We start from the raw sequence: 26,987 nt of genomic DNA, 5'->3' as shown, positions 1-26,987 counted from the left end.
GAAAGTAGAAACAACTTTTAATAGGTATTGGGGCTAATTATGAGCAACACTGGAATATATCCACCTACAACCATAACAGAGTCAAAGTTAGCTCTTCTCTCCTTTTTTTTCTCCTGATTTATAGTCTCTCAAGCCCCTACTACTATATGTATTCTTTGTTAAATCCTTGTGGATTTATCACTTTCATTTCAGCACTTTGTAACTCTTGCTGTGGTAGAGGCATCAGGATTCTCAAAAGCCTAGACAGGGAGAAATGGCCAAAGCCCACCATACTCCAAAGATTCCCATGTGGAGAGGAACCTGGCCCGTCAAAGGGAGATGATGAAGGGTGGCATTGTAGGTGGGGCAGAGAGGAGGAAGAGGCAGGCCGAAGAGAAAGGGAAATGGCAAGGATGGTGTTTGGATGGAAATGCTGCTGCTGCAGCCTTCTCTGGAGCCTGAGCTGAGTATTGGGAAAACTGCCCCATGTAGGCTCTGCTCTGTGCAGAACTCAGTCTGCTCAGCAGCTGGACACTCTTTGGTACCTTTTTCTAAGGTTTGGGAATCCACCATAATGTTTACTTCACTCAGCTCAGTGGCTTTGTCAGGAAATCATCCCCAAAAGGAATGTTTCAGGCTTTTAATTTTCTCATATTTTCTAGGCTCTGAAAAGTACCTGCTTCCCCAATTTCTTACTCTCCTTGGGTCTCAGGTCAGAATGTCTTTCATTTTGGCCAGTGTAGAGGACAGAAATGGAATAATCATTGAGGACAATTTCCAAAAAACCTAAATTTCTTTCTCTTGTCTCCCTTTTCCTTCCCTTTGAACACACTCTTTAGGACCAAGCACACCAATTATTATGCTCAGCTTCCCTCTAGAGGGAGTAAATTTAAAGCTAAAAAGGAAATCATAGTCAGGTTAATACTTTCCTCTTCCTCCTTTCCATACTCCTACCTTTATCAGCTTCTCTTTTTAAACACTCTGTGGGAAGGCTAAAAATGCTGACTGCTCTTTCCCATGAAAGGTGAGAAGTCAGACTGCGGGTGTGGGTGTGGGTCATCCTGTCCCTGCTCCCTCTCTCCCTGTTGGGGGGTGAGCTTGGTTTGAGGACCTTGGGTATTCATAGCATCATGGACACCCTTTTCGGTTATGCCATGCTGTTTTCTTATAAGTTATTTTCCGTTTTCTCCCCCTCACCTAGACTGGCCAGAACGGATATCTAAATGACATCAGGTTAGTACCACTTAGCATGTTCCCTGCTTCTCATTGAGCTTTGTCAGTGAGGTTAATATAATCCTGTAATGATGCTTTTCTTTGATGTTAACCAACAGACTCTCCAAAGAAGCCTTTTCTTCTAGCTCTCACAAGAGAAGGCAGATTTTTAGGTACCTCTGTGTAATACATATCTCTCCTTGTTTTTTTTGTTTTTTTAAATTTTATTTTGTTTTGCTGTAATCTTTTCAGCGGAGTGAGTTTGCTCCATGCATGGCTGCTTGTGAAATAATTCAGCTTGTGGTTTTTGCAATATTGGATATTTTTCCCCATTAAAAAAAAAGACTCCTGCTCAATGACTCTATTTTTATTGTTGTTGATTTCATTTTAAGTCCTGGATAGGTGGTGAAGGGGACCAAATAGGTGTGTCTGGGATAGGTACTGTTTCCTCCCAGAAATTTGATGGAATTGGGCATTTTTGGAGGGGTTCGACATATGTTAAGGTACAAGAATGGGTATCTTCCAGCTACCTTTCTGAATCTGTGCAAAGATGTGAAGAGCTTAACCCTTACCCAGCATAGAGAATGTCTTGTATCTTTAAGAAAGAATAGTACAAACACACATATATAAACACATACAAACACCTCTGTCTATGTAGTTTTCTCTTTGGAGCAATGTAATGGGTAAGATGACCCATTTCTGAGGCTCCCACAAAGATCTCAGAAAGGATTTGTCTGCCTTAGAAGGGACTTAGATTGTGTCCTTTATATCATTGTCCATGACTTGCTCTTAATGTTGGTGAAAGCTACTGTGTTATCTTCTCCAGTGCCTAATCTTCTCCATTTTCCACAAAGCAGTCTTGAGAATCTCCCTTTCATTTCAGTCTCTCAGTCCCACCCCAGCGATTACGCAGGTGGTGGTGAGAGAAGCACTACTTCAAGACCCTATCCTGGCACCAACTCATTTTAAGCATATTCTTCCCATTTACCATAGAAAAACTATAGAGCACAGAAAACCTGAATATTTAATACTAGGATTTAGGTCTAACCCTTTCTTCTCTTTTTGAATCCTAAGCTTGATAGAACCTGACTAACTCAGACTAGTTAAAGCTGTCATTCGCAGTACTTCAGTTGTCCCTTCCCTATCGTCCTTTCTAAAGCTAGTCAAACCATGTGTAAATTGGCATATCAAGATTTCCCATTCTTGGGATGGAGGATCCTTCCATATCTCTAAAATCTTCCCTAAATTATCCCACCCTGTGGTCCATTTGAAAGCCCCAGGCAGAGAGGGCTCTACATTGTTGGTGGTAGTCAAGATAGAGTCCTCTTTAAAAAAAAAAAAAAATCCTGTTCCATATTTTACCCTTCAAAGTCATAAATGATCCCAAAATACCTGTAATAAACAGGAGTTTTAAACTAACTTCTCTGTGGGACTTACTGCACAGTGCTTTACAGTTGCCAAAGTAAACTGTATGGGATTCAGTTCTCTCCGTGTCCTGAATTGGTAGGCTGGTTTACATGTAAGAAAACAAAAGCAGAGACATTAAGTGGCCAGCCCAAGTTTTCATGGCTGTTAGTGGCAAAACTGGGACTGAGTCTTTGTCCAGTGTACTTTCCATCAGAGCACACCAGCTCTCTACAAACATCACCCCTTCCTCTCTGAGTAGTGTGCCATTCAGAGCCCTACTTCAGATTCACTGCTAAGAAGGATGCCCTTATTTGTGCTGTGGCGCATCAGACTCTCTCACGTTGTGTGGATAATAGCTTGAAGGATCGAGTGAGCCCTCTCCTATCCAGACCTCTTATGCTGCTGCTTTCCGTACCGAGTTTTGATTAAAGATCTAGGTCATTTAAATGCAGCTCCCTGGACTCTTAAGGGAGTAACTTCTTCCTCTATTTGGGTACTAGTCCAGAACTCTAATGATTAGAAGCTGATCTTCTCTAAGTGCTTTATACCTTTCTTCCCAAGTTTGTGAAACAAATACCAATATACCAGGTTCCCTCATCCACGATTCGCAATAAATATGGCAACTTCCCAATTCTTTGGAAGATTCTACTCAACTGATGAATAAGCTACAGTGAGGGTTACTGGTATTTATTGCCACCTCTTCCACAGGCCTCTGTACCTACTCCCCAACTTACTAAACTGGACTTTTCACCAGCACTGAATCTACTTGTAAAAACTTAAGCTCTAATTTCCCGGGAATAAGCAGTGTGAATATTCTCTGTCCTTTACCCCCACCTCTCCAACACACACACAACCCAATCTGGTGCTCAGAATTGAGTTTGGTAGTTTTCCCTAACTGCCTTATTTTTAGTGAAGTAACTGCCTTCTTTTTAGTGAAGTGGAAAGCCATAACTAGAGATTAGGTTTAGTTGTAGAGAAGGAAAACTGATCTCTTTCCTTGCCAATACTCATCTCAGATTCTCTAAGCCTCAGGGGTATAGTGTACTAACCCAGGTTAGTCAGAAGGCCGTCGGACAGGCCACAGCTTGAGCACTTGGCCATCGCTGTCTCGGGAAACTGGATGAGTATAGAAGTGCTGCCACTTTGGCTTCCCAGGGTGTTTGGTTTAAAGTTGATTCATTCACTGACCTCTGGTAGAAAGAGAAAATAAATGGCGGAATTGTAATAATAGATAGTATACAGAATTTGATTTAGGTGTAAAAGGCCATTAGGACTCGTCTTGCAAAATTCAAGCTCTAATGTCTAATGTACAGCCTCATCCATTGCCACTGCTGTATCCCCTTTACCCACCACACACACATCTTTACTGAGTCCTTTCAGTAGACTTGACTTTGTCCATTGAGACAGAGCTATTGGCTCCCACTTGAGTCTGGTTCTGTTCCTGGAGAGTCCCTGATTTATACTTCTTTCTTGTTTCCCATTCTACTTTTGACATCCCCCCAAAAAAGCAGTAAAGTTTTGGGGAAACAGGAATATTTTCCAGTCCTCTATTCTAACTATATAGAGAGAAGCTTTGAGGTTACATAGACATCTACTTGGGATTCAGAGAAGAATTAGCCACGTCCCTAACCAGCTGTGCCAGTGTGTTCTTAGCCTACCACAGTTAGCTTGGCTAAAAACTAAAATAGTGACCCTAGCATATGTTTTGCCCATCTTCTCTGTAGTACCTTTGGAGCATATATTCTAATAAAGAAAAGTATTTTCTTTATTATCACCTTCTTAATAAAAGTACCTTCCTTTATTAGAATAACTCTGAGCCTAATGTCTTTGCAGCTAAGGGGATTGAGATGGGGTTTTCTATTTGCTTTAGGTGGGATGGTGGTGAAAAGAAGGGAGCCCACGATGCTATGAATTCTTCTCAGTTGCTCCCCAGTATACATACCAAAATCTTTGTGATTGTTGTCATTTGATTTCCTTAGGTCACTAGTTGTTGGAGGTGGGGGATATGAAAGGAAAATTCCTGGTTCTTGATTGCTTACTGATTAAGAAGCAGTAAGAACTCAACAAGACTTAGGGCTTTCAGGCCAACGCCGTCTATCTTGAGGAGTGCTGCTGTTCATAATCACACTCAGTGATTGTAACATCAGAATAACCCTGGTGTTTATAGAATAAAATGAAAGAGAATGAATTCCTTTTCTCTATAGCCTTGTGCCTTGCCTAGAGCAATAGGGTTCTTAATATGGAGGCAGCTAGGCACAGTCAGCCCCCCAGTACTTGCCATCCTGGGTCCCAAGGGCATGTTTGGTTGATCATGCCTGGAACTTCAGCCCTGAGAGACCCTGGAACCAATTGTTCCCAGATACCAACACAGAACTTCCACAGCACAGGTTAGGTCAATTCCAAACTATCAGACTGAGTTGTCCAGAGTGTCCCTTTTGTCCACTGTTCTCTTCCCACCCCTGGGACAGTGGACATAAGCAGCACCTCTGCTGGCTTAGACGTGTGTTATGTGGAAGACCTAGTGTGGGATTTATCCATGTCATTGGCTAGCACTAGTTACTTCTAGGAGTCTTTTTGTTTTAAGAACTCCCAGAAGGAGCTGGTACCCCTCTGCTCCCAACTGTTTCCTGCATGTGTGGGATCCCTGCAGTGGGAGGTTGGGGTAAGAGACCACAGCCAATCTCAGCATCATGTATGTGGTTTCCCATCCACCTCTGGTACTGAATTAGTTGCCAGTGCACTGTCTTCCAGATTTGCCTCTGTGCTCTTTGTAACTGTACTGGGTATTGTTCTTTCTGTTCTCATCAAGTCTTGGTTGGCCAGCCAACTAACAAGAAGTCCGTGTCCATCTTCCCCTCAACCCTCGCCCCTTCTTTGTTACTGAAAGAATAGAAATGAACTCTCTCCTAGCCCTTCGGCAGAAGTGGTAGGTGGGGGGTGCTCTGACCACTGTGGTCTTCGCAGGGGGAACCGTGAGGGGCTGAGCCGTACCTCAAGCAGCCGCCAGAGCAGCACAGACAGCGAACTCAAATCCCTGGAGCCACGGCCGTGGAGCAGCACGGACTCTGATGGCTCTGTCCGGAGCATGCGGCCCCCTGTCACCAAAGCCAGCAGCTTCAGCGGAATCTCTATCCTCACCCGTGGCGACAGCATCGGGAACAGTAAAGGTGGCAGTGCAGGAAGGATCTCCAGGCCAGGTATTATAGTTTCTCCTTTTCTGTGTCCTGCTTATCTTTTATAAAACATCACTGATACTTACTTCTAACAAAACACTTGTCCCAATATCGTGTCCTGGAAACCTAACGGAGCCAGATGAGGGGAAGTTTCATTTCTTGAATCCAATGTCCTTTTGAGTCCCCTCTCTGATTTTCTTTCAAACTTTCTTTCCTAATTGGAAAAAAATGGATTGAGAAGAGATTATTGTATCTGATTTCTGACTGAGGTAGAACACCCCTATCAGCCCCGGTTCGGGTCATACACTGAGATGGGAATGACAGCTGCTGTCCTTCTGTGGCCTCTGAGATTATAAAGAAGGTTTGTAGTGCAGAGGGAACCCTCAGAGTGTAGCTATGTGTAATTACTTGGTAGCAGCTAATAGGCTGGAACTTCGAGAGACACTGCTGTGACTTCTTCTCTGGAGCTTAGTCACTGAGAAGGAGCATATGTTTCGCATGCCCCTCCGTCACTCTTTAGCTCTCCTAATCTGCTGTGTAACCTCCATGGGTTCCTATTGCACTCTTAGCAGAAGGTTAGTTAACTCTTTATACCCAGTGAACCATCCTCCTGCCTCTAAAGAATTGCTTCACTCTTATTCCAGAAGTTCTGTAGGTCTCAGAAGACCTCAGTAGTGGTGAAGATTTTGCCTCTGACTGTTGGGTCTCCGCTGCTCTTCCCTGTTACCACCTTTCTAACTCTACTGCCTCTGCCTTTATCCAGGCCTTCGTCTTCTTTTATTTAATTATAACTCTGGCCCCCAAGCTAGTTTCCCTGCTCCATCCTCAGCCCTATATAGAGCCAGTTTACCAATCTATAACACAAATCTGATCAAGTCACTCCTCTCTTAAAAACTTCATGTTTCTGCTTTCCCTACGTAATAAAATCCAAATCACTGATACGCACACCTTCCTGACTCCAGTCTGCCCTCTCAGTCTCATGTCCAGATGTGCGTCCTCCTCTGGCCCACCAACCAGTTCCTGAATATGGTATTAGCTTTGTCCCCTGTCAGTCTGACAAGCCTTCTGTTCACCCTTCAAGCCCATCTCTCCTGCCACTTCCTCTTTAAACCCTTCCCTTTAACCCTTCTGGGAGTTACTACTTTTCATCTTTGCTTTCATACAACTTGGTTCGTATCACTGGTACATCCCTTATCCTTATCAGGTGGTAATTGTGTGGATGTTCATCTTGTCAGAAGATCCTGTGTGGCTTAAGGGCAAGGACTGTGTTCCCTTCGCCTTTATGTCCTCAGTTCATTATACGATGCTTGGCACATAGGAGGTGTTAAGTAAAAGTATTTAATGTGAATGCATGCATGACTTGAAGAGCCTGGAAATGGGGAAAATAGATGAAGGGTGTGTGTATTTGTGTGCACAGGCACGTACTTGGAGAGGCATGGTTGTCTTCTCAGCAACTTTCGTGAGACACTACAAGTTAAGAAGAAATCAAAGAAGACAGGTCTGTTGAGGGACCAGGAATCTGTACCTTCCCAGGAAGCAAACATTCATGTTTTCAGTTTTTATGATGGACAGATTCTCGGCACTGCAGGAGAGGTGACTTAGCAGCCTCACATTTTGTTTAATTCCAAAACCACACCTTGCCAGTCACGGTGGCTATTGTCCCGAGGGAGCAGAAACCTAAGATGAGGCCTCTCCTCAGCAGGCAGCTGCAATGCATCCATGCTAATACGTGGACCTTCCCCAGACAGCTGGGGAAATGCGCAGAAGGAGTGTGAAGAGAAACGGCAAGGAGCCTAGAGCCCTGCAGCTGGGCCCTCCAAGGGTGGAATGGTCATGACTTGTGCTCATAGCTCTTGGTGGGTCTCCTCTTTGCCTTAGGTATGGCACCAGGTGCCCCAGAAGTGTGCAACCAGGTCACCTCATCCCAGTCTGTCCGGGGTCTCCTCCCTTGTACTGCCCAGCAGCAGCAGCAGCAGCTTCCTGCTCTCCCACCCACGCCTCAGCAACAGCCACCCTTGAATAATCACATGATCTCACAGGTGAGTCACTCAGCGCCAGAACCCCCTGCGCTCCGATTTAAGCAAGCTTTGGAAGTAGTCATGTCTCTTGTGCTGTGGGTGGCAGGAAAGATCTGTTTTTGGAGACATGCCACTCTCTCCCCCATTTCTCAATTTGTTAGTTGTGGGGAAAGAAGAGTAAGGGTGAAGGTTTGGCCAAAGTGCTCTTTGGTAGTCAGTCTGGGAGTTTTTTGCTTTACATTTCCTCTTCTACGTCCTGAGAATTGTCAGTGAGATCTTTTACCCCATTCCCCAGTTTGCTGTACCCCACCGCCCTCTACATCCTATGTAATTAGCAAGGAGATTTTGCTCACTATATCCACATATGGAGCTGGAAAAGATCACAGCTCTCACCATTGTCCGAATGTATTCATATAACTATTGACCCATAAACATGTATTTATGTGTTGGGGGGAGGAAATTAACACTCAAGACCCCTGTCATACCTATGCCATAGGCATAGAACCAAATAATGCTCCCCTGTCCCCCATCTACAGGGCCTAACCTAGCACAGTACTCCCTGTTGTCTTTGTTTCCATGCATAGAGGAGCTCTCTCGCCTTTTACTGGATGGATAGATGTTGGTACCAACTAGGGTGTGGCTGCAGTTTTGCTTCTGTGGAGACCATGCAAGTCATCCGCATAAGAATCAGATCATGTTCTAAGTGGAACCTCTCCGTGTTCTAGGTTTGAGTCCCCTTCATACCCTAAGGAGAAGTGCTCTGACATCTCCACTTAGTCTTTTTTTGCATGAATAGAGCTCTTCGTGAATAAGCCCATGCTTTATCCTGAAGTACTCTCTGGCAGTCAGGAAGCCCGTGTCTGTACTCTTTTCTGCTGCAGTTGAAGTTCTTGTTTCACCTCCCAAGCTCCCTCATCTCCCTGTTCAGTTAGTCCAGCTTAGCCTCAGGTACTTGTGTTCCATAGGCACAAGAAGCAACCCCCAGGAACTCATACCCTCAGAACTGGAAACTAGAGGGGAAAGACCCCAGAAGGGCCCAGTTCAAATATTGTGAAAAAAAGCTAAAATAGGGAGGGGGGTGGTAGATGAGGGTAAAGGGGATCAAATATATGGTGATGGAAGGAGAACTGACTCTGGGTGAACACATAATGGGATTTATAGATGATGTAATACAGAATTGTATACCTGAAATCTAAGTAATTTTACTAACAATTGTCACCCCAATAAACTTTAACTAAAAAAAAAAAAAAGAAGCAGCAGCTAAAATAAAGAACAGTGAAGATCTAGGAAACCCTGCTTTGTGTCTTAATATAACCCACATGCAGATCATTCTAGTCCTTCATCTTAGTCCATAAATCAGTTTCTCTGTAGTCCTGACTTCTTTCTTCTTCTACCACCATCCGCCTCACTAAATCCCATTCATGTCAGCTTACCTCGCTCCATACTGACACATAGCATGTGTGTGTGCTTTTCCTTTTCTGTGTCATAACTTAGGCCTACAAGTGGGTAAACTCTCTTCTCCCTCTGGCTGTCTCCTACTGTGTTTCTGTGTGTGTATGTTTCACTTTGATAAGATCCCAGTATTTTTTTGAGTTTTCTAAAATGTAGATTTTAATAGTCTTGCTCCCTTTTTTCCCTCTTAGTCTTCCATCTGTATCCTCCTTCCATCCATATCTAGAAACAGACAGCAGGAGTAGGATGGGAATAAAGAGACAAGTAAAGAGAATAAATATTTGGGACAGAAAAAAAATTAGACAGGATGTCCAGGTGCCTGGCCCTAAATCCCAAACTTTTCCTCAGATTCTGTCCCTGCTTCTGCATCATGAGTGAGGGTGAGTGGGTCAGCTGTTGGTACTGACTTACCTGCAGGGAGTCCATGCTGGGCTAGGCTCTGTAGGAGCCATTATTCGGTATAGAGATCTCTGCTCCCTCGGAAGTCTGTTCCTGAAGTTAATTTTGATCCCAAACTCCAACCCAAAAAGTCTTATCCTAGTTAAGTTTTGCTGTCCCTGAAGCACTTACGGTAGCTGCTACTATTATACCACTATATGTAGTTCCTTTTTTCTTCCTCTTCACTTTTTCTCCTTCTCTATCTCTTTCTTCCTCTTCCTACTACCTTTTTTTTTCTTTCTTCTTTTTCTCTGTCTCTCAGTTGGTGGCTCTCCAAACTCAGGTTGCTGAGCCCCAGAATATGTATTGTTCTGTTTCTCAAGTGGTACGCAACAGCAGGGCAGGAATGAAGGAAGTGACCACACACACACACACACCACTGTACACACAAACTTCAAAAACTTTGAAGTTTTTCCTTTGGAAGAGAAACTGAGAGAGAAACTTTACCTCTGTAGCAGAGGCATTTGTCCCAGGCATAGGGACAGTGCTGGCTAAAGTATGCTCTTTCACTCCTCTGGAGGCCGCTGCTGTCAGAGCAGGCCTCCATATCATGTATCAGTTGAACATGTGAAACCAAGAGAGGCTGAGGATTAAAGGGCCAGAGGCTACGTTTTGCCCAATTTACTTAAAGTGGAGTGGACTGCTTGAAAAGGAGTCCTCTGAGCCTTTCTCCTGAGGTCCAGTCAGGCATCCAGGAACCAATGATCTAGCCCAGAATTCACCATTAGGGGGCAGTCAAATCCCTCAGGGCCAGTCTTTGGCTGGCCCATGGTTTTTCAGAAGTTCCCTAGCTCTGGAATTTGAGACTCTCTGAGAAGAGAACTATAGCTGAAGGTAGTGATGGAATAACTGAAAAATAGCACTGAGGTCCCACCTTTACCACTACTTACCTCAGCAGGAGAGGCCTAAGAGAAAGCATCATTTCTTCTCTCTTCACTTTTTACTCAAAACTCACAAATGTGAGGAAAACAGGCAATGTTGTTTTACCATTTCACTGTCCCTATGGCCACCTCTTCCTCCCAAGCGGGTATAAAGCCTGAAGCACCACAAACAGTCCCCCAAGAGAAAGAAGAGGATTAGAATAGTAGGAAATGGGTTTAAAAACTCCCAGCACAGGGATACCACTGGCTTACAGAAAATAGGTACGGCCGGAGAACTGAGAGGGTAGTGTCAAGGCTATGGCAACATCTCTACCAAGTCACACAGTGGAGTCTCGGTAACTTTTTCCTAATCAAAATGACTTACATTTTATTTAATTCAGATATCAGGAGTATTCTCCATTTTGGGGGTCTTCTAATTCCTGGACTCTCAGCTTCCGGAACTGTTAGTCCCCTCTGTGAAAGGGTCTCTCCAGAGATACACGGCAGAAGAGGATAGTGATACCTTGGTCCCCCACCTTTTACTTAATACTCTAAATTTGGAAGGAGGGAGAATTGTACAACGAAAAACATGTTTGTGTAATTCTATTCGACTTCTTTCATGCCCTCCCTACTGCTAGAGTAGAGTGGAAAGAAGATATGTCAGGCAGAACTAGGTCCTCCCATCCCAGCTCTGCCATGTTAGCTGTGGGATCCTGCACACGTGACTTAATTTCTCTGAGTCTTACTGTCTTCACTGCAAATACAAGTTATCAAATCTCCATATAGGGTTGTGAGGCTGTAATGAGATAATGTATGTAAATGAAACAACGTATATAAATGTGATTTCCCCCTCTCTTCCGAGCCTCTCCCCTTTCTCCCACCCCTCCTACCACCATTAGGGGTGATGGCTGGAGATGGCTGGAGAACGATGAAGTGATTGAAATGGCTGGAGGGGAAGAACAGAGAGGAAAAACAGCTCTCCCCATTAGTTGGTTTAGAATACACCATGTTCCAAATAAACAAATCCTCCTGCTTGAGGCTAATGGAGACTGAAGGAACAAAAGCTAAAACTAGGCTATTTATATTTTATTCCTAAATCCCTCCGTTTGCTTGTGGGGGCATTTTTCATACTGCCCTGACAGCCTGGAGGGGCACAGAAGAGTCATGGAGGAGGAGGAAGTAGCCGGAACCACGCGTGAACTGGCTGTTTTTTCCTTCTCTGCCCTCGGGAGGGAGAGGGTTAGGGAGATGATCTTTGTGAATGAGCACTTCCTCCAGGAGAGCTGTGGTGTACAATCAGGAGCTTGGCTGGGAGAGCTGAGCCAGACCTTGGATGACCCTTTCTACAGAAGCAGGAATCCCTTTTCAAGTGGGCATTCGAGGAGGGTTATGATCGTGCTCCCCAGGAATCATGTGTTCAGAAAAAATCTTTTAGGAAACCCTGTGTTTGCAGTCAGGCAGCAGACCTGGCTCTGAGAGTCCTAAGATTGCTCACAATAGCTGCAGAGTTCTGAGTGGCCAATGGGGCTGGGTGTGCAGCAGGTCTCTCCTGATAGGAAAGATGGCCTGTGTCAGAGGTGGGAAAAGCCACAGATGATCCTGGGCTTGGTCTCCAGCCAGCTCAGCAGCCCTGCTATTCATGTGAAATTTCTTTTATGATTAACCTTGTTATTCCTTCCTTTTTCCTCCCCATCTCTGCCCTGTTGCCTTTCCCTATGCCTTCCTTTTCTCTTCCCTTTCCCACATGCCTTTCTGCGGGTCCACAGCCAGTCCCGGCTCTGCAGCCCTCTCCGCAGCCTGTTCAGTTCTCTCCAGGCTCCTGTCCCCAAGTCCTTCTGCCAGTCTCTCCGCCCCAGCAGTACAACATGGTATAAACTCCATTCCCCCTTTTTGTCTTGTCCATGTATTTGTGGGTATGTCTGGGTCAGTCTAGGACAAACTTGCAAAGCAATTGTGCTTTTTGGAGGGCCATGTTAAAAGATGTTTCTTCTTGAGGGGCCAGCACAGGCTGAACTAGTTCCATTCCAGTCACTCATCACAGCACTGGAGCCATCAAGATGTCTAAGTGTAAGACAGAGAGGAACACCAAGTTCCGCTGAGTTTTAGGAGGGGGAACAAAATGGGATATTGGTCTAACCTGGGTTCCTCATTTCCTTTAAAAATAAAAATGCAATTGCAGATTTCTCTGGTACCACTAGTAAAAACTTAAAATATCCCCCTATCTTACCATGTTATTTTACATTAAAAAAATCTTTTCTAATACATAATATATGCAGTTTAAATGACTTGTACACTAACGACAGATCCTTTGAAGATCTTATTTGCCTTATGGTTGATAACTTCTATCATAGTTATAGAAGCCCTGATTTTGTGTGTGTGTGTGAGTGTGTGTGTATGTGTGTTAATCACACCCATCAGCTTTTTCACTAGGATCCCCTTTCCTCCCACCTCTTATCTCCATTCTGAAAAGTCCTGGGATATGGACCTCAAATAATCTGCAGTCCAGTCTTCTTGTCATCTATTTCTGCTCACTAAGATAGCAAAATAGCTAACTTGAAGATCAGATCCCCGAAAATTGAATGAAACCACAGGAAAGCATTGCCTTTTGTTTCTACTAGGTTTTTTGCAAAAGAACGTCTGTTCTGCGTGTGTATGTGTTTGTGTGTGTCAATTACTGCCCAGGGAGCGGAAGGGCCGAGGAAGCTAACAAACTCTAACCTCTCACCGTACAAGTGAGAGATGGAACACCATCACTCTTGCTGCTTAGAGAAGAGGGCCGAGAGAGAAGGCAATTACAGACTAGCCAGTCAGTCTCGCCCTCCAGCTCAGCCACTCACCCTGGCCTCCTCTCAGAGGTGAGAATTGGAAGTGGTTTCTGAAGGGCAGAAGAACTCTAGGCAAGTGTCAGAGAACAGAGGTGGAAATAACCTCAAGACGGAGTAAGGAGCTAAGCAGCAGGAGTGGGAGCCCAGCAGTCTTTCCGCTACAGAGGCAGAGCTGGGGAGACACAGGCACCTAGCCATCCATAATCCACTGAGGATGTTATCTGGGTCCTTTATGATAAAAACAGGATTTATGGCAATGTAGGGGCCCTTTGTATGGCTAGAGGCATGAGGAAGACAGGAAATGGAAAGACTTGCAGTCTCTTTTTTCAACCCACTAGTTTGGCGTGTGTGTGTGTGTGTGTGTGTGTATGTGTGTGTGTGTGTGTGTGTGTACACACACATACGTATACATATACATATGTTGTGTCATTGCTCCCATCTCCCCAGGACAAATTCTAATAAAAATCATAATCAGAGTGGCCACTGTTACCTCATATGTGGTAGGGAGAACTGGCTCTAGAATTAGGCTTCAAACAGCTGTTCAATTCATAGCAATTTAAAACACCACATGATAAAGATAGAGGCTTAGGGCTGAAAAGCGCCTCCCTGGGCACAGAGGCAGGCCTGTGTCGAATTTGGTGTAAGGAAGACTACAGAGAGGGTTGCTATTTCTGTTTGTCTGTCTGTCTGTCTTGAAAGCAAAGACATGGGGCTTGATATGACCTCAGTCCTTGAGTCTTCCCCCACTCTCTCAACAGGCAGATGACCTCAGCAACCCATTTGGACAGATGAGCCTCAGTCGCCAAGGTTCTGCTGAAGCAGCTGACCCATCCTCAGCTCTGTTCCAGTCCCCACTTATCTCCCAGCACCCTCAGCAGACTAGCTTCATCATGGCTTCTACGGGACAGCCTCTCCCCACTTCCAACTACTCCACCTCTAGCCATGCACCACCTACTCAGCAAGTCCTGCCACCCCAGGGCTACATGCAGCCCCCTCAGCAGGTGAGCGGCTCAGGTTCTGAGCTGAAATCACTAATTCAGTTTGTCCACTATTACAATCCTTCTTTCTTCCTCAGAAGAAAAGACCATAGGGGATGCCTATGACCCCCCTCCATTTCCCCACTTTGCACTTGAGAGTTGTCTTTCTAGTTAGAAGGTTGGCTTTCTAGATGACACAAGTCCTTCCTGTTCTGTTTCAAACTTGTATACCAGTGCTGCAATCGCAGACCCAAAATATCTCCATTTACAGATTTTTGGCCAGCAGCCCTGATGAATTTGATAGTTTGGGGATGTTGGGGCTGAATTTGAGGGACCTTCTCACACATCTGTTTCCTCTCACCATAGATCCAGGTTTCTTACTATCCCCCTGGACAGTATCCTAACTCCAACCAGCAATATCGACCTCTCTCTCACCCGGTGGCCTACAGCCCCCAACGTGGTCAGCAGCTGCCTCAGCCATCCCAGCAGCCTGGTAAGGGGAACGATTAGTATAAGAAGGCAGTAATAGGTGAAGGGCAGAGATTGGGAAAGAGAGAATTGCCTTCCCTGTTTTATAAAAAAAAAAAAAAAAAAAAGGCAGGAATGAGTAGAGTCCTAAAGAGGGACCCAGGATCTCCAGAAAACGAAAAGGTAAAATAGACAGGAGAAGAGAAATTGCTGACAGAGTATGACCTCCTAAACATTGTGAAAACCATGCTGATGTCTTCTCTGCCTTGCCCATCCCTAGGTTTACAGCCCATGATGCCTAACCAGCAGCAGGCGGCTTACCAAGGCATGATTGGGGTCCAGCAGCCACAAAACCAGGGCCTGCTCAGCAACCAGAGGAGCAGCGTGGGGGGCCAGATGCAAGGCCTGGTGGTTCAGTACACTCCACTGCCTTCTTACCAAGTGGGTGCACTTTGTGTTGGGCAAGATCACCCAGGCCTCGGGATGAGGGATGGGGGACAGCTTCCCACATCTGACCATTCTAACACTAAAATATTGTTCCCTTCACCCCTAAAATGTTTAGGTTGTTTTCCTCTGAGAGAAGTCTTTATTTAAATTGTTTGACCTTTACACAACCATGCAAATGAGTATATGCCCAGAAAAGTAGGGTCTAAAGGAAGTCGGGCTCCTTTCTTCATATTAGATACCCAAGGATGGGGTTGGAGAAGAGGGAAATGGAGATAGCTCTATAAGCACTTCCTTAAGGCAGATGAGGAGAATAGGAGTGTCTAAGAAGTAGAGAAGGAAGTTAGAAGGTCCTGATCTGTGATGCCTGGGCTGTTCTCTGGATGAACTCATTGGGAATACAAGTAGTCATTCTCTTCTCTTCTCCATTCAGGTCCCAGTGGGTAATGACTCACAAAATGTGGTCCAGCCGCCTTTCCAGCAACCCATGCTGGTCCCTGCGAGCCAATCTGTGCAAGGGGGCCTCCCCGCGGGGGGCGTGCCAGTGTACTATAGCATGATCCCGCCAGCTCAGCAGAACGGTACGAGGTGAGGACTCCCAAAAAGTTGGGGCGCGTCTCCCGTAGACCTTCAGCAACTGCTGCACCATGGTTTTGTTCCCACTGGACTAAGAAAAGAAAGGCAGGGGTAAAGATCCCAGTGGTACCCTAAAGCAGGTAGAATATGAGGGAGTTCATTCTCCTTGTTGATTTGACATTGCCATAGAAGTTCGTCAACGAAAAAATTCCTGCTTCAGAGACAGAGGCTTTATAATTTCCCATTTTTTTGTTTTTCTAATCAGTGAGATTCAGAACTGTGGGATGGACACTGCTCATCATTAAAACAAGCAATTTAGAGTGTGTATGTGTAAAATTCTGTTTATGTCCATGGGTGAATCTCAGATGGTCTATTTCTGTATTATTTATATATTTTAGTATAGACCATAGCTGATAGAATTTTAGAGGTAGAGGTACCTTAGAAATATCTCGTCCACTCCCCTTGTTTTCTTTTTCTCCCTTTTTTTAATAAATGAAGAAATTCCAGTTAGGGATGTTAAGCAGCTTACCCAAAGCCACACAGTTAGTTAAAAGCAGAGCTGGAACTAGAACTCAAGTCTGGGCGGGCCTACCTGTATGTATTTCTGTGTCTCTGTCAGTGTGCATGTTTATTTCTTTTTGTATGTATGTCTCCTGTTGTCCTGAGTTTTTTGGGGGGGGGGGTTTCCCCATTTGTCTTTATGTGACTATCTGTGTTTGCCATTGTGTCATTATCTTAAATCACACTCCTCTTTAGTTCTTTTTTTACCCACCTCTCTCTTGCACTGTGTGTCTGTCTCTGGCACTCTCTTTGTGTGTTCCTCAACGTGCGTATGTGTTTGTGTGTGTATGCATGTGTGTGTCTGGTGTTTTCACACTGCTGGGAAGAGCATGTGTCACTAACATTCCATTTATAGCACTGATTAGCAGCTTCCTAATTGAAAGATGATCAAGTACAAATATATAATTAACTTTGAACTGATGAGTGATTTTAGAAATTGCACGGCAAATTGGTCTGGGAATGGCTTGGAGCTGCTTCTGCTTCCCACGGGGGAGGCCCAGGAAGCGGCAGCTGTTTGCTAGGAGCTGTGTTCCTCCTCCTACTGCTTTACCACTCCTCTCTTCTCCTTCTCCCCAGCCCTTCTGTGGGGTTTCTGCAACCTCCTGGCTCTGAGCAGTACCAGATGCCTCAGTCTCCCTCTCCCTGCAGTCCACCACAGATGCCACAGCAGTACTCAGGTAAGAGAATAAAAATTTGGAGGGTCTTGGGTACTGGCAAGAGCAAATGCTGAAAAACTTATACTCTAAAGCTGGGAAGGGCAGAGAGAGTTCAGGGATTGTCTCTGTCCCCACTGTGGCCCCATCAGGAGGAAACACCAAGGTCCTGGCTGGTGTTTTCCAGGGGTGGTAAACTTGACCTCTTAAGAAAGGCCAGATTGGTTGTCCCACCCGTTCCTGGGAAGCCACATGTCTAATTGAGTTCTTTGTTTTCTTTATTTCTTGTTCTTTTTTTGTTTGTTTTTTCTGAATTCAGCATTACACTCACTACTCACATGCCTTTGAGACATGAAGTGCTTACCTCTGTCACCTGCGCTCAGTCTTCCTATAGACGGCTTTTTTTTTCTCTAGAGAATGTGAGACAGGCTGATAAAATGCTTTTTAAGTCATATCTTAGATTTGTTTCATAATTTTTCTTATGTGCTCACATACATTTTATCATAATTCTCACCACAACATCGTGAAGAAGAAATTTAACACTCAAAGAGGATAAATGACTTGCCTAAAGTCACAATCCTAAAACTTGAACTTGGGTCTTTTGACTTGGCATATCCTATGCTGCATTTTCAATAAGACATTTTCAACAGGCTTTCTGTACTCTATTCCTTTCCCTCCAGTGGGAAATAAATGGGTATTGTGTTAAACAGCTAAAGGTCCTCCTTGGAAGGGACCAGCTCTCCAAGGTGCTTTTGCCATGCAGCCTCTCACTGTCAGCCTTTGCCAAGAATTCCCCCAACACAACTAGTACAGCTACCCTTATTTGTTTCCCTTTCATCCCACCCTGTCATAGCATTATATGGCCGTTAAAGAAACTTCCGGGGTTCTGGAAGACAGGAAGTCTTAATGTAGCCCCCAACCATCCCCCTTCTCCTCTATTGTGGGAATGTCAGAGTGCCCTCTTCTGGTGAGAGAGGTATTTTTGCCAGCTTTTCACATTTAGAAATGGAGTCTTTTTCACATCGATTTTTTTTCCACTCTGTGTTAGATGCTGTGGAGTGGATTCCAGAATTAATCTTGCTCATAAGACATGATCAGTTCTTACTTTCAAGGAGTACTGATTTCTGCCTTCATCCAGACCAAACGTGGATCTCTCATAGGCTGAGAATTTTTTAATTCAACAGCCCTTACCCTTTATTACATTATTGGTCTCTCTAGCTGTTTCTCCTAGTGTCCGCCAGGGGCACTTGACCTTGAAATTCCCAGCGGGGTATGGAAATCGTAGAAATTGGCTCCAAGAACCACTGTAGCCTGTGGTGGTGCTTGGTACCGCAGGGCATTTTCTCCCATTTGATAGAATAAATATGTGTGTGTGCATATGGATATACTATCGTTAGTGGTATATCAGTATATCTGTTGGGTCTCTGTAGTTCTATCTGTTCATCTTCAAATATAAGGTCTTTGAATTGGAAACAAACCAAAGGAAAAGAATTTTTCATTACCTACTCTGGACCTAGTGCTGAGCTAAGTAAACTGAAACAACTGTTATTCTGAAAGTTGGTAGCACTTAGAGATCTGGACTGGGGCTGGAAGGAGGTAATCTAGGCTCTTTCCCAATCAACAGAAATGGAGGAAACCCTCTTCAGCATCTAGTTCCCTTGCTTCTTTGGAATTTCCTGTTCTGTTTCCTTTCTTCCTAGCTACCCTGAGTGATCCTCGGCTTCTGACTGACCCCTTGTCCTTTTCCTAGAGGATGGGACCCTCTGTTCCACCCACATCATCTAAGAGACATATTCACCATACCACTGATTTTAAAAGTTCCTGCTCATGAAACTCTTTAACAGGAAGTAGAAGAGAAAAACTGCTTCTTCTGCCGTCCTTTCCAGTTTACCCTTTACTTGGGAAGATAGAATGCCAGCATAGCCCACAGGGACTGCTATGTCACCTTCAGAGGACAGTCACCCGCCCTTCTCCCATGTGGCAACATGGTCACTTTTCCAAAAATAAAGGCAGGGATTAGGATTGGCCGTTCCTGCAACAACTGTTCTGGTTTATTAATACATTTTTGTAGTGGCTCAGTTTACCCCCAGGCCCGGACCTCAATTCCTCCATTGTGATATTAAACATAACTGTAACCCCAGAAAACACTTTTCTTCCCACTGGCTTGCAGGTCCCTTGAGGTTCCTGCAGGGATGCTTGTCCGGGGAAGGTGCACACAGATGTGAAATGGCAGTGAAGCCTATATACAGACTCCCAACTCCCAGTGACACAGTAGCATGGCCAGAGTGAGGCACATAGAAACATAACCTCTCACATACGGGCTCACTTTGTAGCTGAGGGGTTACCAAGGCTGAAACTAACTCTCTGCTCCCCCACTCACTGAAGAAATCTCTTTCTTCCATCAAAAAGGGAAAAGACCAGATACTCTTGGATTCTATTCTGTAATTTGGGAAAGGTGCCTGTGAATTTTATTTCTCTGGACATTCCTTTCCATAGATTTGATTCCTGGTGGTAAGGAAGAAGCCTTACCAATCTTCTACCTCCGTGATTAAAAAAAAAAAAAAAAGTAAACAAAAACCAATTCTGCCAGACATAAATGTCATCTGTTTATATTTATGTGGTTTGCTCTGCCCAATCGACCTTTCTGCCCAGGTTTAATGATGCCACTTAAAAAGCCATTCACATGTCCCCTAGCTCCTTGCAGAGCTTTCAAGCTAAAATTGATTTCCTTATTCAACCCCCTTCCCACTCCAACCCAGGCTCCTTCTTCCAACCTGATTATATGGAAGTGCTGTCACTGGGCAGTGGGGTGGTTTGCCCTTTTTTTTTTTTATTGCCACGTCCATTAAGAAGTAGCGACAGTTCAGCTGCTAAAGGATGCCACCTGCTTTTGGCTTGAGGAAGAGAAGCATAAAAATCAGCTCATCAGCAGAGTAGTGCTCTGCGTCCTCGGCTGAGTGACGAACAATGCTCCAGGCCAGCGCGGAGGACTTAGTGTGGGGAGGAGCTCAGGACAGAGGCTGCCGCTGAGAGCCCTGGCTCTGTTCTTGTTGGGGATCAGAGAAAATAATATGAGGACTGTGTTCTCTTTCCCCCTTCCCTTGAGTCCCCGAATAGCGCCCTATGGCTACTTGTTATTAGAAAGAGCTTCCACCACCTTACTTATGCCCATACCCTATGGACTCACACATCCTCCACCCTTTCCTGGCCCAGGGCATTCGTCTCAGATTATGAGCTGCCTTCCAGAAAAGCTATAAATTTGATTATTTTTTGCCTTGGTCTCTTTGGGTAGCAGTGAGATGTTTGAATAAGGTCAACTGCAATTTTGTTGATAGAGGATGTTGGAGCAGGTGGGGCTGTTAGGATGGGGAAATAAAATGCCCAAAGCAAGTGTCGTGAGGTGGGGGTTGTTAAATGCATGACACTCAGCAATTTTCCTGTGGCCCTTCTGCAAGCCTTGCTGATGAATACCCTGTCCCCTTCGGCAGGGCATGGGGAGGTGTGAGCCTGTCGCGGAGTATTTGTGCTCTCCAATTAGATGAACCTGGGGTCGGGAGGAGGCCACAGATTGACTGGGAATAAGATACGACAGATGCTGTGTCTCCTGCGCTGCTCTCTCAGGCTTCCTGCCATTTCTTTTCCTTTCCTTTGACCGATGCTACCTGAGAAAAGCAATCATGCTCACTTCTCAGCAGGACTGGTGCCCAGGGCAGAGGCTGCAACATTTCCCGTCACAGGAAGCAGTATGATGGTGGCAGCAGTGGCAGCCCCAGAGCACCGAGCCATGAAAACAGCAGCATTGCAGCAGGTTTTCAAGCTTACAAGCCCCGGTCCCATTTCTCTAGCACCACACACACATGAACTCAGCCTGTCTCTCTATAGAAAGGATAGCCTGGGAGGTCAAGAACAAACCGTCACACCAGACAATCCCCTGTGGGGAAGCAGAGAGCTCCAGCGCAGCCCTCCCAGCGGGGACTGTCCATCAGACTTCTTCTCCCTGACCCCTTACCTTGCTTTTCACCATGAGGAAGATTTGGGACTTAATGTTCCTCCTCACGGAGCCCTTTCCTTCCCCCAGCCCGTGACAGGGTAAGGCCATCCATGGTTGCCCATGTTAAAACCTCAGGATTGCATCCAGTCAGTCACCTGAACCTGTCAGTAAAACCTGCAGAGAGGGTCTGACACTCGCACCCCCTTCCTGCTGTCAGTGCTGAGTCAGGACCTCCTTGTTCAGTTTCCGCCGCGTCCTAACTAGTCTTCCTGCCACTAGGCTCCCTCTCTGCAGCCACCTTACCTTGGGCCACTTGAGTTAGCTCTCTAAAGCACAAGTCCTCTTCCCAACACCTATAGGATAAAAACCTTTACCAGAACATGTGTCAAACTCTGACACCAACTGTTTGTTTCCTGTCTGACTCCCTAATAGACTATTCCATGAGGGCAGGTACCAGTTTTGTTTGTTGTACACCCAGTGCCCAGCATGGGAACTGGCACATAGTAAATGTGCAGTAAATGTTTGCTGAATAAATGAATGAATGTATTTCATCTCTTACTACTTCCCCTATAGAGCCCCAGTGCCTTCACACCTTGAATTACTTGTCATTTCCTGAATATGGCATACATCTCTGCCATTCCCTCTGTTTGAAATGTTTCGAGTTCACCCAACCCTTGCCAAAGAAGTACCTTCAGGGTCTGGCTTAGTGAAGCTGTGTGCAGTCATCTTTTCCAGAACAACCAGAGATCACTGACTTATCTGCAGCCATTATCAGAAAAGCCTGCACGTGCCTGCAGCCCTGGTCCAGCCCCAAACTCGGACCTGTACCATGCCCAGACATTTGAGCAATCTGACCTGGGCATTTGGTAATACCCAACTTTGACAGAATGGAGCAGTTTTCTGCCAAGCATACCAAAGTACCCCCTACCAGGTGAAGGCCAGGAGAACACTGGCATCTGGTACTTACAACCCTTCCACTCAAACTTCCACTGGTTTGAGGGGAGGGAATCAGAAACCCTGTCAGCAGTTCTCTCACATTCCTGGCAGGCCATAGTTGAAGTGACTCTGAAGAAGGCTGGTGGATTTGCTTACTGGCTTTCCCACTCAGGGTTAGCTGACAGGCCAAAATATAGTTTGAATTCATAACCAACTGCTTTCTTTCTGCCATTCAGGAGTGTCACCTTCTGGACCAGGTGTGGTGGTCATGCAGCTGAATGTCCCTAATGGACCCCAGCCCCCCCAGAACCCATCCATGGTCCAGTGGAGTCACTGTAAATATTACAGCATGGACCAGCGGGGGCAGAAACCTGCAGACCTGTACAATCCTGACAGTAGCCCCCAGGTGAGTCCTGCAGCCCACCTTTGTCTTGGCAAGGAGGTGACGAGATTCTTCTCGGGGTAATCTTTGCCATTGACCGAGCTACTTCTTCTATATGTCTTTCCCTGGGCACTTTTGGGGAAGAAACAGAAGAGAGCATCTTCAAAGAACCTAAGATCTAAGGTAGCAGATGGGACACGTTCTTGAAAATGCTAAGAGAATACTTAAAGCAGTATTTCAAAAAGTGAATATTAAAATAGCTCATACTAATTAGGGACTAAGAGGGCAGTTTGAAGGAACAGTCTGACTTTGGCAGAGTTCAGCAAGAGAAATCTCCTGAGGGAGATGAATTTTAGGCCAAGCCATAGGACTGCCCAGAGCGTAACGTTTGGTGTTTATATTGTGCGTGCTCTTCTCTCCCATAGGCCAACACACAAATGAGCAGCAGCCCCGTCACGTCTCCTACCCAGTCTCCAGCACCCTCTCCTGTCACCAGCCTCAGCAGTGTCTGCACAGGACTCAGTCCCCTTCCCGTCCTCACACAGTTCCCCCGGCCTGGGGGTCCAGCACAGGGTAAGGAGTTAGATTAGGGCTGACTGCTGTCAGATTCACCCTTCACATCCCATTCCCAAGTGGGGAGATCGAGAGGGTAGCAACAGGCAGGGAACCAGGGTCTTACTTTAGCATCCCCATTTAGGCCAAGGACACCTGCCCCTCTTTAGAGATGCCCATAGTTAACTTACTCCACACCTCATTTACATATTTAGTGTTCACTGCCACGTGAGGTGACTGTGAGCCAGGGAAAAGAAGTCATTGAACTTTCTAACAAACCAAAAGGCTCAACTCATCAGTACTGAGTCAGAGGCCTTGGAATATGGGACTGCATTAGAAACAGTGTGGTTTGAGAAGAGGGAACACTGGATTTGGGTTAAAAGACTCAGGCTCAAATTCTAGTTCCACCTCTAAGTAGCTTTGTGATGTTGAACGTGTTACTTAAACTTGGAACCAGATCTCAGTTTCCTAATCCATAAAGTAGGGTTAATCACACATAAGATGGGAATAATATTATCCCCTTTCTGCCTTGGCTGTCACAGCAACATAAAAACAAGATTAGGGCGGCCGGTTAGCTCAGTTGGTTAGAGCGCGGTGCTCTTAACAAGGTTGCCGGTTCGATCCCCACATGGGCCCCTGTGAGCTGCGCCCTCCACAACTAGATTGAAACAACCAGTTGACTTGGAGCTGATGGGTCCTAGAAAAACACACTTCAAATAAATTTTAAAAGTTTAAAAAAAAAAAAAGATTAGAATATGGTTTAAAAACTTTAAAGTGCTCTGAAACAACATTCACCAACAATAACAGTTAACACTTATGGTGCTTAGTATGTATCAAGCATTGCTATAAATGCTTTACATGTCATAGGTTCATTTAACCTTCCCAGCAACACTAATGAGGGGAAAACATAACCAACATCCTGTTTCTAGTCCAGGATCTGAACGTAGACAGTCTAGCTCCAAGTCTGTGTTCTCGTCCACTACAAGATACTGCCTTTTACATGAGTCAGAAACTTGAGCCCTGGGTTTGGGGGGAGAGTGCGGGGCGGGGGGGAATCTATATAAGAAATAAGACATTCATAAGGGTCTATACGTTTCCTCCAGGGCCTTTTGTCTATAATGGACAAAGCCCTTCTTTAAGAGTGAAGGAACCTAATAGCCCCATTTGTCTGAGATATAGCTGAGAGCCAAAGGGTTTAGGAAGAGAGACAACTCTTAAATCAATCACAAGGGCACTCCTATCATAAAAAAAAAAAAAAAGGACTAGTATCCATCTCCCAAGCCCCTGAAGTCTCATAAGTCATACCATGAAGCTCAAACTCCCAGAAAGCCATCTGCTCTTCCTCCCTAGGCGATGGGCGCTACTCCCTCTTGGGCCAGCCATTACAGTACAATCTGTCCATCTGCCCTCCTCTGCTCCATGGCCAGTCGACTTACACGGTGCACCAGGTAAGGGTGTCCATCAGCCTTAGGGCCGTCAGACACCCCCTTCGCACTCGGGCCCCTATCTCTGAGCCATCTACCTCAGCCAGCTGGGTGGACAAAGGAGACAGCAGACAGAGAATGGACAAAGTGGAAGGGCCTTACCGCACTCCAGTACCATTCATTCCTTTCTCCCCACCCCGTGGCCAAGAGGGAGGGGCTCTTTGTTTCTCAGTGGCTATTTGACCAATCTGACTACCTGGTGAGGGGGGTCCTCAGGGTTGGGTGCTGCTCCTTCCTTAACTTCTCAGGCAGACACTGGAATGCGAGGCAGTCCATGTTATTTACCCAGGATGAGAATTATCTTTCTGATGTTGAAGGGACAGACTGGGTTGAAACATGGAAACCGGAGCAAGAGACAAGCACTCAAATCTGCCTCCACTGACCTAGGGACGACAGATGTTGGTGAGTGACAGGATGCCGAATCTCCAAGAGAAATTGCTCACCCCTCCAGCCCTACATTACTAGCCCAGGATGGCAGGGAAAAGCCAGCTTAGGGTGGGGAGTAGAAATGGTACCCTTCTGTACTCAGGAGCAAGGAGAAGTTGCAGAAGTGAAGTATCTCTCTCCTCCTTACCAAGCTATTCCAGGTGCTGGGGAAGATGATGGTAAAAATTGGGAATAACACAATGATGGGGGTTGCTGAGCCTATTATCAACAGAGTCTTGTGGCAGTGGCCCTGACTTTAGTCAAGGTTGTCTACCTTTGGTAGTCCTTGACCTAATTTAGGAGAAGCTTGACAAAGGAATGTGGAGGAGTAACGCCTCCTGCAGGCCTTCCGTACTAGGCATACGAGATCTGTCAGGATTTCCCCTATTTGGAACAGTTTGCTAAACAAGGAAAGGAGGGGAAACTGACTTCCATAGATAATAAAAAAGGAATCTACTGGGGCCAGCCACTGGGAAGGGAGCTATGGAACATATTTCAGATTACGCTACTGACTTTGTCAAAGAACATCAGCAAAAGCCACACTCCTTCACAGTAACAGCTCCCTGTGAGAGAACTGAGGTGCGGGTCTCCAGATCTTCAATCTGGGATTCTGGTTCCCAGTCTCTCCTTGCCTGCATCTCTAGGCTAGAGGAGAAAGGTTCCTTTGTTTCTCCTAGTTGCCCTGCTGAGAGTCTGGATAGTGAGGAGTTGGGTTGACTGGGGAAGGAGGGAAGGGCGAAGTGAGAAAGGCCAGGCTTTTGAGAATGTTGTATACAGACATGGCCAGCTGGATATTTGTGCAGTCCTTCCTACTCTAATCCTCTCACAACCTTGTCCTCTCTCCTTCCCTTCCAGTCCTGGGGCGGGTGCTGGAGGTGACAGATCTCCCTGAGGGCATCACTCGTACCGAGGCGGACAAACTCTTCACTCAGCTCGCCATGTCCGGCGCCAAGATCCAATGGCTCAAGGATGCCCAGGGGCTGCCTGGCGGAGGTGGGGGGGACAATAGTGGGACTGCCGAGAACGGCCGCCACGCGGACCTCGCTGCCTTGTACACCATCGTGGCTGTGTTCCCCAGCCCCCTGGCGGCCCAAAATGCCTCCCTTCGCCTCAACAACTCTGTGAGTCGCTTCAAACTTCGAGTGGCCAAAAAGAACTATGACCTGAGGATCCTGGAGCGAGCCAGCTCCCAATAAAGGGAGGAGGGGAAGGGACCAGCACAGCAGGGGAGAGGGCAGGGTGGAGGGTGTTGAGGGATCCTGATAGACCATGGACAGAGACCGAAAGGAAGGTGACAGACACTAAACTGGAGCCTAAAACAGTAGGGATGAAGATGGAAGCAGACACTCACACTGGCACTGGACTCCTTCTTACTCCCCTGCCATGGGTCCCCTCTTTTTCCCTGGTTGGCCTTCCTCTGCTTCCCCCTCCTTCCCATCCTCTTCTATCATTTTTGATCTCTTCTCCCACCATGAAATTAATTTCTTTGATATTTTTTGGTTAGGTAGAATTGGGAGAGTCCTACACTCCCCTGTTCTCCTGTTTCCTGATCATCCCAAGCTCCCTTTTCTTTTTTGGTCTTTATGAATATATTTATATGGACAGAATTAAGAAAAATGAAATTGATTTCCCTTTTCTCTCACTTCCCCCATCTTGTCTCCCCAAACCCCAGAGTTAAAACTTGGGCCTTCCTCCACCCCTACTCCCCAGAACACTTGTATATTGTTTGTTTGAGGTTCGTGCCGAAGTAACAGATACAGTATTTAATTGCACATAACAGATGTTTGCTGGGTATATTCACTGTAAATTTTATTTAATCTGAGTTTTTGTTTGTTTAGGGGGCATCATTTGGGGGGAGGTTGATTTTGTTTTTAAATATAAAAAAAAAAATCTGTCACTGGACGTCAGTCCCTGTTTCTGTGTTGCCGCCCTGGGGTGGGTAGGGGTTGGAGGTCCTGGGTAGGTACAACCCCACGGTTATTGGAGGGATTTGATGTGGGTTTGGATGGCTTTCCTAGCATATGCACCTATCTCATCCTAACACTATTCCCTGTGTCCCAGCCTCCTCCTTACACATAGTTCTGAGGTACCTGGGTCTCTAATGGGACCTGGGTCCTGGGTGCTCCCAATTCTGCAACTAACTCTGATTCATCAAGCACACACTTCTCAACTC

At 45.8% G+C, this 26,987-nt stretch overlaps 1 protein-coding gene across 19 annotated transcripts in view; it reads left to right on the top strand.

Annotated features, from left to right (window-relative positions):
* Window positions 1-26,987, top strand: part of R3HDM2 (R3H domain containing 2) — a 130,185-nt gene extending 103,198 nt beyond the window's left edge. For 7 of the 19 annotated variants that reach the window (XM_033116964.1, XM_033116982.1, XM_033116971.1 and 4 more), the window contains 15 exons: window positions 1,181-1,212; window positions 1,311-1,364; window positions 5,563-5,795; window positions 7,650-7,810; window positions 12,306-12,407; window positions 14,123-14,365; window positions 14,708-14,834; window positions 15,090-15,250; window positions 15,687-15,841; window positions 16,967-17,067; window positions 22,207-22,376; window positions 22,778-22,925; window positions 24,255-24,352; window positions 24,706-24,790; window positions 25,670-26,987. In XM_033116964.1, the coding sequence (XP_032972855.1) occupies window positions 1,181-1,212; window positions 1,311-1,364; window positions 5,563-5,795; window positions 7,650-7,810; window positions 12,306-12,407; window positions 14,123-14,365; window positions 14,708-14,834; window positions 15,090-15,250; window positions 15,687-15,841; window positions 16,967-17,067; window positions 22,207-22,376; window positions 22,778-22,925; window positions 24,255-24,352; window positions 24,706-24,790; window positions 25,670-26,010 (2,211 nt within the window). In that variant the 3' untranslated portion in view covers window positions 26,011-26,987. Of the gene's footprint in view, window positions 1-1,180; window positions 1,213-1,310; window positions 1,365-5,562; window positions 5,796-7,649; window positions 7,811-12,305; window positions 12,408-14,122; window positions 14,366-14,707; window positions 14,835-15,089; window positions 15,251-15,686; window positions 15,842-16,966; window positions 17,068-22,206; window positions 22,377-22,777; window positions 22,926-24,254; window positions 24,353-24,677; window positions 24,791-25,669 lie in introns of all 19 variants that reach the window. The other 12 variants (XM_033116976.1, XM_033116974.1, XM_033116967.1 and 9 more) reach the window with 4 other exon arrangements.

Source organism: Rhinolophus ferrumequinum, chromosome 10 (assembly GCF_004115265.2).
Source record: "Rhinolophus ferrumequinum isolate MPI-CBG mRhiFer1 chromosome 10, mRhiFer1_v1.p, whole genome shotgun sequence".
Lineage (NCBI taxonomy): Eukaryota > Metazoa > Chordata > Mammalia > Chiroptera > Rhinolophidae > Rhinolophus > Rhinolophus ferrumequinum.
Note: the sequence above shows the minus strand (reverse complement) of the source record. Positions and strands in the feature narration are given on the sequence as shown.